This window comes from Heterocephalus glaber, unplaced genomic scaffold (assembly GCF_053883595.1).
Source record: "Heterocephalus glaber isolate CG9 unplaced genomic scaffold, H.glaber_assembly_v1.0 deba00001461, whole genome shotgun sequence".
Classification (NCBI taxonomy): Eukaryota; Metazoa; Chordata; class Mammalia; order Rodentia; family Bathyergidae; genus Heterocephalus; species Heterocephalus glaber.
In genome coordinates, this window is record NW_028258308.1 from 16776379 (window position 1) to 16789463 (window position 13085).

A 13085-nucleotide genomic window follows, 5' to 3' on the forward strand; every position below is an offset into this window, starting at 1 on the left:
ATTAAAAAATTATCTTAAAGGAATAGACCTCATAAAGAAAAAAAGATATGTTCCTTTTGCTTGAAGCCTCATTTGCAATAATTTTTATTTTCTTAAAACTACTTATACATAATTAGGAAGTTTCTTTTATCAGAATCAGAGTTCAAATTAAGCAGTTTCTGAGCCTAAAATTTTAATTTTTCTAAACATTTCACTATATACAAATTTCTTTGAAAATATAACTGGACTTGACACTGCTTTGAACAAAAGTCAGCCTAGTTGGTTCTGTTGGATGACTAAGGAAAACTAGAAAAAGAATATTCTTCCTTGTTGACATTAAATGTGAAAGACAGAAGTTTATTTAATGTAGAGTTAAATGAAGGTCAGCTGTTATCAGCTTCTTAGTCTGACCATGAAAATGTTTATAGAATTGTGTGTAGTTCTACCATACGATTTTATTTTCTTCATTTATTTATTTACGGTCTTATTTATGTTCTGTTTAATATATAGTTTGGTTCTGGCCACTTTAAATGTTTGACATAGAAGAGGCTATATTGGAGTATTTACAGCTTTATAAATCTTCATCAAATTAACTTAACTTTTTGTAATACAAAAAGTTTCAGACAGGTATTAAAGAATAAAATCTGTCTCTGGCTGGTAGTTAACAGTTGTGACCAAGAAGTTTTGGGTTTCATTTTATAAAATTTGTTCATTTCTAACATGAGAGGCAAACTGTTTTTGATATAATCCTTTTCCACACTTTAAAGATCAGCAATAATATTCTGTATTAATAGGCAGCTTTTAATAACCCCATCATATTGTACTAACTCAAATGATTCATCACAAAACCATATGGGCAAATATGAATTTTAATATTATAAATACTATTTTAAAGAGGTAGAATTTATTCTGCACAGGGTAAAAAGAATGTAATATTTAGTCTCAACTTTGAATTATCAGTATGTTATTACAGTTTTGTATATCAGAATCTTAAGTGTTACAGGTACAAAAAGAGTATTACTAGCCAAATGAACAAGTTTAGTTGAATCTCTGTAGCATGCAAATCAAATAAATTTAAAATCTATTTGTGCTATGGCTTTATCTATATTGTATTAAATAGCAAAAGCTCAGGACTGAACTAAATATTTAATCAGGTTAAATTCTGAATGTTTCTTTTTTGTCTTGTTTGTAAAATTATGCAGTTACACATCACATAGATTAACTTTGGTTTCTGCACTTTCCATGTGTTTGTGGATGGAAAAAAAAACCTAAATGGCTTTTTTTTTAAATCAAAGATACATATTGCCTTATACTTTATTTCAGTGTTGCTTATTGTTCAGTTAATTTTTCTCATTGGCACAATCACAAGAGTTTGCTTGAACCATGTACCAAGCAAATATAAAATATTCCTTGAAGAATTCCCCAAGCCAGAAGTTTTTCATGAATACTTCTTCTATGGTCTATCTGTATTGCTGATAAAGAGATGAAGTATTTTCCTTTCACAAGGGAAGTAAAGGGTTCCTCAGTAAATACTTTGCTGTTGTGCCACCTAGGCTCACAGTGTGCTCCAGGAGGAGGTGGCTATCCTGGGAGGCCCTCTGCCCAACATGCTAGCCTGGACCTATCATGCCCCTTGTGCCTGCTCAGAGCCAGGGGCAGGCAGGAAGGTTGGTCATGAAATGCCAAGCACAGGACACAGAAGCATATTTGTTTGGCAAATTCTACATGATTCCAAAACATGAAATTTTCCTACTTTGCGTGAAGGCAGTGAATTTGTCTGACTTTGGCAAAGGCTCTATGGGAGGCACTGAGGCCTCTAATTGAGGAGATAATTTGCCCCTCGTCTCAAAGCTCTAAAGCCTTTGATGAAGCAACAATTGTTTTTAGTGTACTCAAGTGTCATGCATTTTAAATAAATATGCAGTGAGACCTTACTCTCATTATAGTCAGTTGTTTTAAATGCCTGAAAGAAGTAAATGATTAGGAGCATGTCTCTAATTGCTAAAATGATTCATTTCCATATGAATAATACCTTCAAAGAAATATAGGTACTACTATGTTGTTTTATTTGCCAGTTCTGTGCAATCACTGAGCCTATTTTAAAATTGGGAAAAAATAACCATGTACCGTAATGAATGTGATTACTATTAGGTTCTGATTGGTTTTGGTCTCCAGGTAGAAAATAAATGTGGTTTACCAGTCTTAGAAAGAAATTGTTTGTTAAGAAGCTAACAGCCACAAGGGGAAAAAAGGCATTTTGGAAAATCAACAGCACAGTCAGTAGGTGACTGTGTAGTGGGAGGTCCTACCAAGTCCAGTGCTGAGCAAGGATCTCCCGAAGAGCAGCCACCACTGATCCTGCTGGCTTAGAGTTCCAGGTTGGTGTGTTTCATTTCCAGGTGTTTGCAATGATCTTGTATTTCTGCCACTGCGTATCGGGCTGAAGCTCCAGGAGCTGAGGCCGAGCAGGCTGCACAGTGAAGCAGACACCCTCCTAGCATAAGAGAAAACCCAGCAAACCAGCCAAGAAAGAGGGCTTCCCCAAACTCCCACCTGGGGACAATCTCTGGGATGTTCTCATCCCAGAACTCCTGGACTGTGATGTGGGCAACCCAAGAGACTGGAATGAGGGCCATGACTCCTGAGGTCCACAGCAGAATTCCTCCCAGGATTAGCAGTCGCCTCTTGAGATCTTGCTGTCTCTCTCCAATTCTCAGACAGTCCAGGCCAAGCCCCGAGACCAGCAGGCCCAAAAACCCCAGCGCATTTGACAGAAACATTAAAATCCGGGAGATCCTGAGTTCAGCCGGCAAAGCCAGGAAGGAATCAAAGTCCTTGCATTGTCTCCCCACTTCTTCCTGGATGACGCAGGTTTTCCACAGTCCCATGGTCCAGTTTTCCATTTCATTTAAATCCAGGTTGAGGTTCTTCCAATATGGCAAGTAGTTTGTAAGGCAAGATAAAGCCCATCCCAGCAGAGATGAGAAAAGTCCAACCGACAGCATTGCTGTTCTAAAGACTAAAGCCATTATAGAGTCCTTCGAGTTTTAGCCAACCTGACTGCTGCCCTTCAGGTGTTGTGAAAAGAAGTGTGACACTTGATTTATCACTTGTGGAGATCAGAGATATTTTTCCATTGTGTATATAGGAGGATTCTTGCCAGAGTTGCTATTGTTTGAGCCCATGTAGAAAAGGTTTCAGAAATGGATAGGGAAATATTGCTGCAAACCAGTAATGCCAAGGTGTGGCCAAGATCATGTTTGTGTCCTATGGGCTGGATTTTATAGAAAGCACTTTGTCAGTGAAATAAAATTAAGTAGTACTAAGCCTCCTTTCATTGTTATGCTATAAATGGCTTTCATGTTGTTCCCAACCTTTTTAACAAGTCAAAGAATTAAGTGTAAATGCCAAAATGTTTAATTGAGGGTTTTGGTTTACCTCCTCCTGCTTTCTTTATATCATACTAATTGCACCTGTCAGATTTTCATCTTGTTATAGTTCTCACATTTCAACACATTTTGTGATGATAATTCTGGTGTTATCATGTTTTAAAAAAAAATAGGTTCAAGAAAAGTATTTCTTAACCAAATAAATCAATCTTATCAGAAATCTCTCTAGACCTTCTGTCAGGCCTGTTTTGAAAAATCTCCTTGGCTACCTATACCACATAGCATATGAAACAATACCGAACTAAATATTAACTCCATTTATCTACATGCCTTTCTGTTAAATTCATTCACATGTGCTTAAACATTTTTATTCCTGTGCTGAAATATGCTTTCTGTGTTGTGGGAAAATTAAGCAATAGAAATTTGTAGGTTAGAATTAACATTTCTAGTTGTTAACCACTAAAGTATATATTCTGTATAGTAATTTTTAATTGAATAAGAGCTTTCATTTTGGCAAATGACAATATCTGGATATTGAGAAAGATATTTTCGGAATTTTTAAATATGAAGCTTTTGAGGAAAGAGTTTAGAAAAGAGATTTATTTAAAAGCTGAAGAGTATCACAATGTAGTGAAAATGTTCCACCCCATCAAATTGAAGAGGAGACTAAGGAGTTTCTTAGACACAACCTCTCCTGTTCAAAGAAGAGCAGAGTTGTTGTGTGGAAATGACACTGAGATTGGCTTATCACGTGCTTTTATTAATGTACAACACAGATTGTTATTGTCTTTAGAAAACAGAAACTGATTATTCATTTCCAGCTACCAACCAAGTAACAACAAAGCTTTGCCATATAAAATTACTGCAGTAAGGCTCCAGATTGAAGATACTAAACAGCCACTACCACATGTTGATCTAAATGACCAGATCGGTGATATTTTCTCACTCATACCTATATAATACTTGACATAAGGTTTTCTTTTAGACATAAATTTTTTTTTCATTGTTCTCTAGAGTTGGGAAGCAAGAGTCTAGTATAGAAAAATAGTTATGGAATGAAAAAATATAAGCAGCACAAATTTAGTTACATAACAAAGATCTCTTCGTCATCCTAGCTGACACAGAATATGATGTTGGCCTTGTTGGCCCCTTACACTTGAGGATCTGCAGTTCCATTCTCCATGTATGGACACTGGGGTCGAATTTCTGCCACTGCATAGTGGCCCGAAGCTCTAGGAACTGAGGCCAAGCAGGCTGCACAGTGAAGCAGACACCCTCCTAGCACAAGAGAAAACCCAGCAAACCAGCCAAGAAAGAGGGCTTCCCCAAACTCCCACCTGGGGACAATCTCTGGGATGTTCTCATCCCAGAACTCCTGGACTGTGATGTGGGCAACCCAAGAGACTGGAATGAGGGCCATGACTCCTGAGGTCCACAGCAGAATTCCTCCCAGGATTAGCAGTCGCCTCTTGAGATCTTGCTGTCTCTCTCCAATTCTCAGACAGTCCAGGCCAAGCCCCGAGACCAGCAGGCCCAAAAACCCCAGCGCATTTGACAGAAACATTAAAATCCGGGAGATCCTGAGTTCAGCCGGCAAAGCCAGGAAGGAATCAAAGTCCTTGCATTGTCTCCCCACTTCTTCCTGGATGACGCAGGTTTTCCACAGTCCCATGGTCCAGTTTTCCATTTCATTTAAATCCAGGTTGAGGTTCTTCCAGTGTGGCAGATAAGTTGTAATGATAGATAAAACCCATCCCAGCAGAGATAATGAAAGCCCAACCGACAGCATTGCTGTTCTAAAGACTAAAGGCATTGCAACAATCTCACGACTCTCACCCTATAGGACCTGCTGTCTTGTGGTTAACAGTAGTGTGATTTTGGTCCTATGCTGCCTGGAATATAAGCTTTGGTCATTAACTCTTTAGGCCCTCTGAAATGCGTTTTTGTTTCACTTGAATATAATGTTTCCTGTAAAGGACGAAGGAATCTGTTAAAACTATGAGTTAGGCTTTCTGATAAGGATTTGATCTGTTACCTTCCAATTGGCTTGGTAAAATTATATCCCCAATGCTTGATGATTTTAAGTCTAAGGATGAACAAAGAGGGCTCTATGACCCCTCACCCTAAAGTACAACAGAAATCTTTGTGCTTCAATATGGATTAATTAGATTTTAAGTGGTGATAAAAGGCCAGCTCTTTCTACAACAGGACTTCATTGTAATAGCTGAATCTGAGATGTCAGGGATGCGAAACAAGGCTTGTAAAGAAAGGTAGACTGTTTCCCTATAATCTTTATTTCTCTTGTACTTCCTTAACCTACACAAGAGCCTGGTTCATGTTCTTGAGTGTCACAGGGATTCAGTTGGGACTTGGCAGAAAGGTTTCCTTCAGATTCCTTTGAAAGGTAGAGGTTGGTTCACTGGTTGATTAAAATGCAAAGACCGAGGCTGATGCCCAGAGGTATGAAGTGAGGATGGGAACATCCTGAGAAGTTCCAGTTTTCACTTTACTATTTTCTCCATCCTTGTGAAAAGGCATGGGAGTAAAGTAGGATGGCTTATTATCCGGGAGGTATTTTGTCCAGAGCTGAGCTGTCCTTTCAGCTGCAAAGGCAGAGCAGCTCCAAGCATTAAGATTCCTGCCAGTTCTAAGACAAAAATCTCAGGTACAGGAATGATAGCCACAATGGGGCTGAACTTTGAGGCTTCATCTTATTTTGAGTTAGGCCATACCTTGAGAACACACCACTGCAGAACATGGCCCCTCCGAAAATACAGGGCCTCACAGGCCAACACAAAAGGCCATATGCCCATATTCCCAGGAATGCTGCATCTTGGCATTGCCTAACTCCTTGTAGGCCCCACACTGAGAAGGCAAGAACTGATGGCCAAGGGAATGTGCAGCTTCAGAGAGTGGAGCCTCTGGCTGAAAGGTTGTAACATTGTGAGCAGAACTGCTATCCATTATATTGTAGCAGCTGAGTGAATCCACAACAGAGAAAATCTTTTATGATGTTGCCATGTGGCAGATCAGAGACAGAATCTGACCCCTGATGTAGCCAAAGAAAGCATAATGATTGGGTTAGGGGAATGATACTTCATCTTATGTTTTTAAAAGTGCTAGGCTGGGGGTAGCTCAGTGGTAGAGCACTTGCCTAGTATGCATGAGGCCCAAGGTTCAATCTGCAAAATAAATAAAATAGGAATTTACCACCTGATGAATTCTTTCCTGATGTCCTCAGTGTACTGAAATAAGACCTTCGGTGTGCACAAAGATACTTGGGCTGGAAATTGGACTGGGGCCACATCATCAGGAGATGCAATAATGGTGAGCTCAAGCTTTCCTTCCAGAGGTAGTGATGATCAAAGATCTAGAGAGCAGTCATTTAAGTCAACGGGGAGAAGACTATTAAAATTGAAGTGAAACATTTCTTGAAAATAGAGTAGAATAGGCTACTCTGTGAGGTTGACAGCTCCCCATCCCAGAGGTATTTAAACGTCAGGCAATAATCACCTTCCATGGAGGAAGTCTTTGCTGTGGTGGGAGTTGGACCAAGGTAACCTCTTAGCACCTTCCTAAATCAATTCTTACAGCATTTAAAATCAGATTTCCTATTATTGAAACCATTGACCAAACCTACATTCTAGGAGACACATGTTGAGCACTGCATAGGAAAAATGGTCTTTCTTTCTCTCCTTGGTTTTGTTTTCATGGTCAAGACTGTGGTCACAGCCATACTGTCTGGGTATGTGGACCCTGACAGGTTTGGCACCACCTCCTGCCACTGCCAGCTCATGCTAGTTCAGCTCAGCTCCCGGTTCTGCTCTTCCAGTCCAGCACTGATGTAGAAGAAGGAGCTCCTGCTGACTCATTCCTCCAGCCCAACATCTTCAAATTTCTGCATTTCCAGTGACAATGCTAGAACTATGGATGCAAAGCCATGTTTTCAAGCAAAATAGTCCCAAATAAGAAGACAATGTGTTAAGTATTCCACTAAAGAAGGAGTGACTGTTTCAGGAGGGGTGTCTTGAAAGAAAAGGTTACTGGCTGGGGATTTAGCTCAGTGGTTCTGCCGCCTGCCTCAAAAGCACAAAGTCCTGAGTTCAATCCCCGGTACCAAAAAAAAGGATTGCTTCTGAGAGATGATAGGTAGGTGTGTTAGCTTTCCTTTGCTATAACAAAATGCCTGAGATAATAAACGTAAGAAGAGGAAAGGTTTATGTTGAGTCACCATTTTGATTATTTAGCTCATTGCTTTGGGCTGTCCCAAGGCAACACATCATGGTGGAAGGGTGTGGCAAGAGAAGCCCTCACCTTATGGGTGGAAGCAGAAGGGACAGGAAGAGACCAGGGTCAAACCCTCTCCTTTGAGGGCATTCTCCAGTGACCTAGGACCTCCCACCAGGCCTTACTTCATAAAGGTTCCACCACCCCCAGTAGCACCAGGATGGAAACCAAGCCCAACAAAACACATGGCCTTTGGCGGACATTCCAGCTCCTGCTGTAGCTGGGGAAAACTGTCTCTGAGGCATGAGCATGCAAAGAGAGCCAGAAAACCCAGGAAGAGTGAAGCTGGGAGGGGCACAATGTTTAGCACCCAATTGTCTGGATTTTAAAATACAGACAAGTAAATAAATGCCTTTTAAGGATTGTAAGCAAGGATGTGCCATGACACTTTCTGAATTTTAGAAAAAAGGCAGTGGAAAAGGCTCCAGTGGTGGCCTTTTTTGTAGCATCCAAGATACAAAAGCCACACAGACAGGCCACATGCAGCCCAAACAGGGCCTGGCTGCCACTGAAGGAAGCCAGGGACCTGCTCAGGCCCCCACTCACTGCAGCCAGGTGCACAGGAAGAGAGGGATTGAGAGACAGTGGGGCAGGGGCACAGGCAAACAATGGCATTTGACAGCTTTAGATTCTAAGGTCACTGGGAAGGCACAAATCCCCCGTTGTTAGAATTACCCTTTAAAAAGCCCTCAGGCATCAGCAATCAATTCACACCTTTCATGAGGCCAGCACCACTGGTATCTTCTCTGGCAATGGCCAGGAACCAATGCCTGAGTTGAGCACTAACCAAAGCCTTTGGCTTGATGTGTGATCTTCCAGGAAGGACATCCACTGAGTCATGGGGAAGTAGAGTTGATTGTGACAGGGGACACTGGGACAACATTAGGGAGAGAGAGCCTTTTCCTGCCTTGCTCCATGGCTCTGGGCATATGCTCATGGTGAGCACTGCCCTTTCCCTAACAGGTTCAGGCCTCACTGTCATTCTGACAAATCAGTGGAGACAATGGGATTCTTCCTTCCAGGCTCAATTTGATTTTTAAAATCTATACTTCTGGATACTGAGGCAAGAGGAGCCCTGGGGTTTGATGCCAGACTAGGCAACACATAGTAAGATGTGTTTTCTCAAAAAAAGGAAGGAAGAAAGGAAAGAAAGGAGGGAGGGAAAAAAGGAGAGAGGGAGAGGGGGAAGGAGGGAGGGGAGGGAGAGAGAAGAAAGAAAGAAAGAAAGAGAAAGAGAGAAAGAAAGAAAAAGAAAAAGAGAGAGAAAGAAAAAGAAAGAGAAAAAGAAAAGAAAGAAAGAGAAAGAAAAAGAAAGAAAGGGAAGGAAGGAAGGAAGGAAAGCAGGCAGGCAAGCAGGGGGAATGGAAAAAAAAGGAGGGAAGGAAGAAATCTATAGGGGTTTTTTTCCAAAGTATTTCTTATCCTACTAAGTAATAACTCTCACTGCTAATGCTGCTAAGCTCATTAATAAGGACAAGACATCTTGTTACCTTCACAACCCCTATGGCACATGCCATGTACCTCAAATGCATTCAACAAATACTTGTGTAATACTGTAACAAGACTAGATGGATCCTCCTAAATGACAATAAAAGTAAGGATAGAATGCACAGAGTTAGCCTGGGCACCCTGCATCTGCACTCAGCAGTGTTGTCCCAAGAAGAGCCCAGGATTTGGAATCACCTGAGGAGCTTGTGCCAGCTGCCTGTTGGGTTCCACCCCTATCCGGGAACTAAAGTGTTCACCAGCCACTGTTGTGTTGTGAGAGCCCTGCATTATAGCCTTGCCAGCTTCCATGGTAGGAAACACCCACCATGGCCAGTTTCAGGCTAAGGACAGGAGGCACTGAATGTGGCATTAGGAAGTAGTGTGCAGTCACCTGCCGTGACTTCAGTCGTGTAGATGGAGGGAGTATAAATAACCTCCAGAGCACAGATCAGAGTAGAATGAAGCAAATTATTAGGGAGTGATACATTTTGAGTATGAATAAATCCCTTTGTTTTTCATACAGTCTATATAATTCAATATTTAGCGACAGATGCATTTAACAATCAACTCCTAGGATTCCTGAAAAATTAACAGTCATCTCTCTGAGTTAGTCTGAGACAGCCATGACACACTGCCGTGACAAATCCAGCCACTCCTAATCAGCTTCTCTCTTGGGAGCTGGGGACAACATTCATTCAGCAGGTTAACAGCCTCCTCCAGTAAGGAAGCCTGACGTCGAAGAACCAGGCCCTGGGGCTTTGAAGGCTGGAGCTCAGGTCTGAGAGCCCTCAGATCCTTAGCCAACCATCATACACCACTGAAGCTCAGCCTCGGGGCTTCGGAGAAGGCAGAAGGGTCAGTGGTCTGGATTCTGCCCATCCCCTGCCCATCCCACCTAGATCTTGATTTTTGCTTTTCTGTTGTATCCCAAACACAGAAGTGGTTTCTTAAGCCTTGCTGTTCCAGTGCTCCAAAAACCACCAGTTTGCCTCAGAGGTTTAGAACATTGGTGGTTGGGGGGGGGGGGCATTTATCAATTACTTGAATTGATTAGCTTTTTTTTAGGATTGGCAGTCAGTCAAGTTAGGTAAGTGTCTCTGAAGCTTTCATCAAAGGGTATTTGGGACAGAGGAAAAGGAAATGGCCCAGTTCTTGGCCAGTGGAGAAAAGTAAAATGAGATAATACAAATTAATTTTTAAAACACACCAAGAGACTATAAGAAGAAATATATAAACAAGTCTAACCCCATGCTGCTCGGCAAACTTTAACACTTGTGTCTGGGTCTTTAATCTTGACATCCGAGGAGTGACACCAGAAGTTATTCCCACTGGCCTGACCCATGTTGCTCAGGACACCCTGGGGGAACCAAGTGAGCCCAGGAACGAGGGCAGATTCAGCTCCACAAAGCCTCTGGAGAGAGAAGTGAGAGGCCCTCCAGCTCCCAGGCCAGAGGGCTAGTGTTTGGACCCCAGGATGGGATCCCCCCATGTAATGACTCTGCTTCGAGTGACCGGAGGGGTCCATAGTCTACTTCAGAAGAGGACATGAGGGTAATCTCGGCCTCTGTTGTGAGTGCTTCCTGGACTTCAGTAGAAGACTCAAAAGCCTTTTTTCTTAGTGAATGTGTGTGGATGGAGTGGGTCTGAAAGGCCAGTTTTGTCTGAGATTTCTGTCTTCTGTGGCTTCTGCTAAGATTTTTGTTCCTAACTTTCAAGGGACTGATGCTTAAGAAGTAATGTGAGAGATCAGCTCTGGATAGTGGTGGGAACATGTGCTGTCTCTCTCTGTAGGACAGAGACATAATAAAGCACAATAATAATAGCCAATATTTATTGTGCACATACTGCTTGCTGGGCATTAGGTTAAGAGCTTTATGTGGTTATCTTATTTACCCTTACAAAAGCCTACTAATGTAGGCACTCGCTATCATTACCTCTATTTAACAGATAAGGAACCTGAGACTTAAATAAGCCAATTAGCTTGCCAAATGATTAAGAATCAAGCCTGTGCCTGTCTCAGACCAAAGCCCAGGTATTAATATTTTATGCCATAAAAAGCAATCTTGGGCCATTTGTGGTGGCACATGCTATAATCCAGACACCGGGAAGCAGGAGAGTCACAAGTCTGAGGCCAGCCTGGGTAATGTAGTGAGATGCTGTCACAAAAAAAATTTTAAGGAGGTGGGAGCTGGGAAGGTAGCTCAGTGCAGGGGCACTTGACTAACATGTGTGAGCCCTGAGTCAATCCCCAGCACCACAAAATAAAAAACAAAAACCAATATTGGACTTTTCTCACAGTCGCCCCTCCGTTTTATCTTGAAGCTTTGCTGGCTCATCCTCAGCACTCACTCAGCACTGTGACTTCTTAGACCAGTCAGAACTCTGAATGCATCCCACAGCGGTGGGCACTGGCACTGTGGGAAGCTTATGCTGGCTTTGTGGCTTTAAAGTTAGAAACTGCAACAGCAAAAGGGCTTGACGGGGAGGATTATGGGGATTGTCTTAGCTAGGGACACAGCCTCCACCCACTACACAAATAGAAGTGAAAAGACTTCTCAGGATTAACTGGGTTCTTTTCTGGGTAAATCCTTTTAAAATATTAATCTAGGCTCCCAACTCTCTGGCTAAGTTGATTTCCAGTAAACTCATGGGAAAATCATCACAAACAAGGCTTTAGCGACATCCCTTAGCACCTGGTCTAGGTAAGATGAGTGGCTAGAGACTCATGTAGTCTCAGAGGCTGCAGACACCTCTCATCACAGCAGCTTTCTCTTCTTGGGGAGCTAAGGCCTACAGAACTGAAACACCTGAATGAAGAGCAGTGTCAAGACTGACCCCTGGCCTCAGAACTCAGATTCCAGGGCTATTTCCATTCTTGCATGATGCTGGGCTTTGGCAGGGAAACATGGCCCCTGTTGGAAGCCCAGACACCAGGAGAGAGACTAAACTCCAATACAAACATTAGCCAAACACCTGCCACACACTGGGAATGGTGCCGGGAGCCAGGGGAAGAGGGCAGGAAGGAGAACATGGCCCCAGGTGGCTGGAACAGGAACAAAGGCAGGGCAGTGGGGGCTGTTCAGTATGGGACTCACTGCGGGGAGCCCTAGACTTTCTTCCCAGGGAAAGTGAGCTCTGGTCTCACTTTCCAGAATGAGCATAAAGGGAATCAGAACCTCAGGACTCTGTGAGCATGGCAGCCCCAGGCAGGAGTTGAGAACTGAGAGCTTTGTGAGAACTAAAGGTTGAGTCTTGAACTTGCACCACTGTCACCATCAAGCATGCCCTGTGGTGCTAGAACTGTCCCTCTGGGTGGCACGACTCCAGAGAGGCAATGCCTAGAATTGGGCAGTCCCATAAGTCTGTCAGTTCTATTCTTCCTCTTAAAAGACCAGCTATATGAAACCTAAAGGGTTTTTTTTGTTGTTTCTTTTTGGTACCGGGGATCGAACTCAGGACCTTGTGCTTGCAAGGCAGGTGCTGGAACCACTGAGCTAAATCCCTGGTCCCAAAACCTAAAGTTTTATCAGCCACTCACAAGTGTTTCTTGAGTGTCTACTGCCAGGCACAGGCCTGGGCCCTGGGTGTGCAGTGGTGAACAAAGTGGCCATGGTCCCTGCCTTCATGGGGTGTGGAGTCTGACAGATTTGGGCTGGAAATTCAGAATTCACGCCTAAAAGAATCTTTATGGGATGGAAATCAAATGAGGAATTATAAGCATCGACGTCCTGGATTTCTGGGAGCTGCAAATCCAGCTTGACAGCTTCACTACACTAGGGCATTGGCAGACACCCCCCAGAAGGGAAGGAGTGTCTCCAGCCACAGCAGGGAAAGCTGCTTTAATCTACTTGACACCCATCCCCAAGTCTCTCAAGGTGCCTCAAACGTGGGGGAGGAGCTGAGGTCACATGCCTACAGACCTGTCCTCTGGCCCCCCCGTCC

At 42.8% G+C, this 13085-nt stretch overlaps 2 protein-coding genes across 2 annotated transcripts; both read right to left on the reverse strand.

Moving 5' to 3' along the window:
- Nucleotides 1-2345: 2345 nt before the first annotated feature.
- On the reverse strand, nt 2346-3008 carry LOC101726648 (claudin-22). The gene has a single exon (XM_021264970.1). It carries the CDS (start codon nt 3006-3008, stop codon nt 2346-2348), a length of 663 nt encoding a protein of 220 aa, XP_021120629.1.
- A 1510-nt stretch (nt 3009-4518) lies between these two features.
- Nucleotides 4519-5181, reverse strand: Cldn24 (claudin 24). The gene has a single exon (XM_004852981.3). The coding sequence runs from the start codon at nt 5179-5181 to the stop codon at nt 4519-4521; it is 663 nt and encodes a 220-aa protein (XP_004853038.2).
- Nucleotides 5182-13085: the final 7904 nt, after the last annotated feature.

Coding starts and splice junctions, on each gene's coding strand:
- LOC101726648 (XM_021264970.1), bottom strand. CDS start 3,008: ATGGCTTTAGTCTTTAGAACAGCAATGCTGTCGGTTGGACTTTTCTCA.
- Cldn24 (XM_004852981.3), bottom strand. CDS start 5,181: ATGCCTTTAGTCTTTAGAACAGCAATGCTGTCGGTTGGGCTTTCATTA.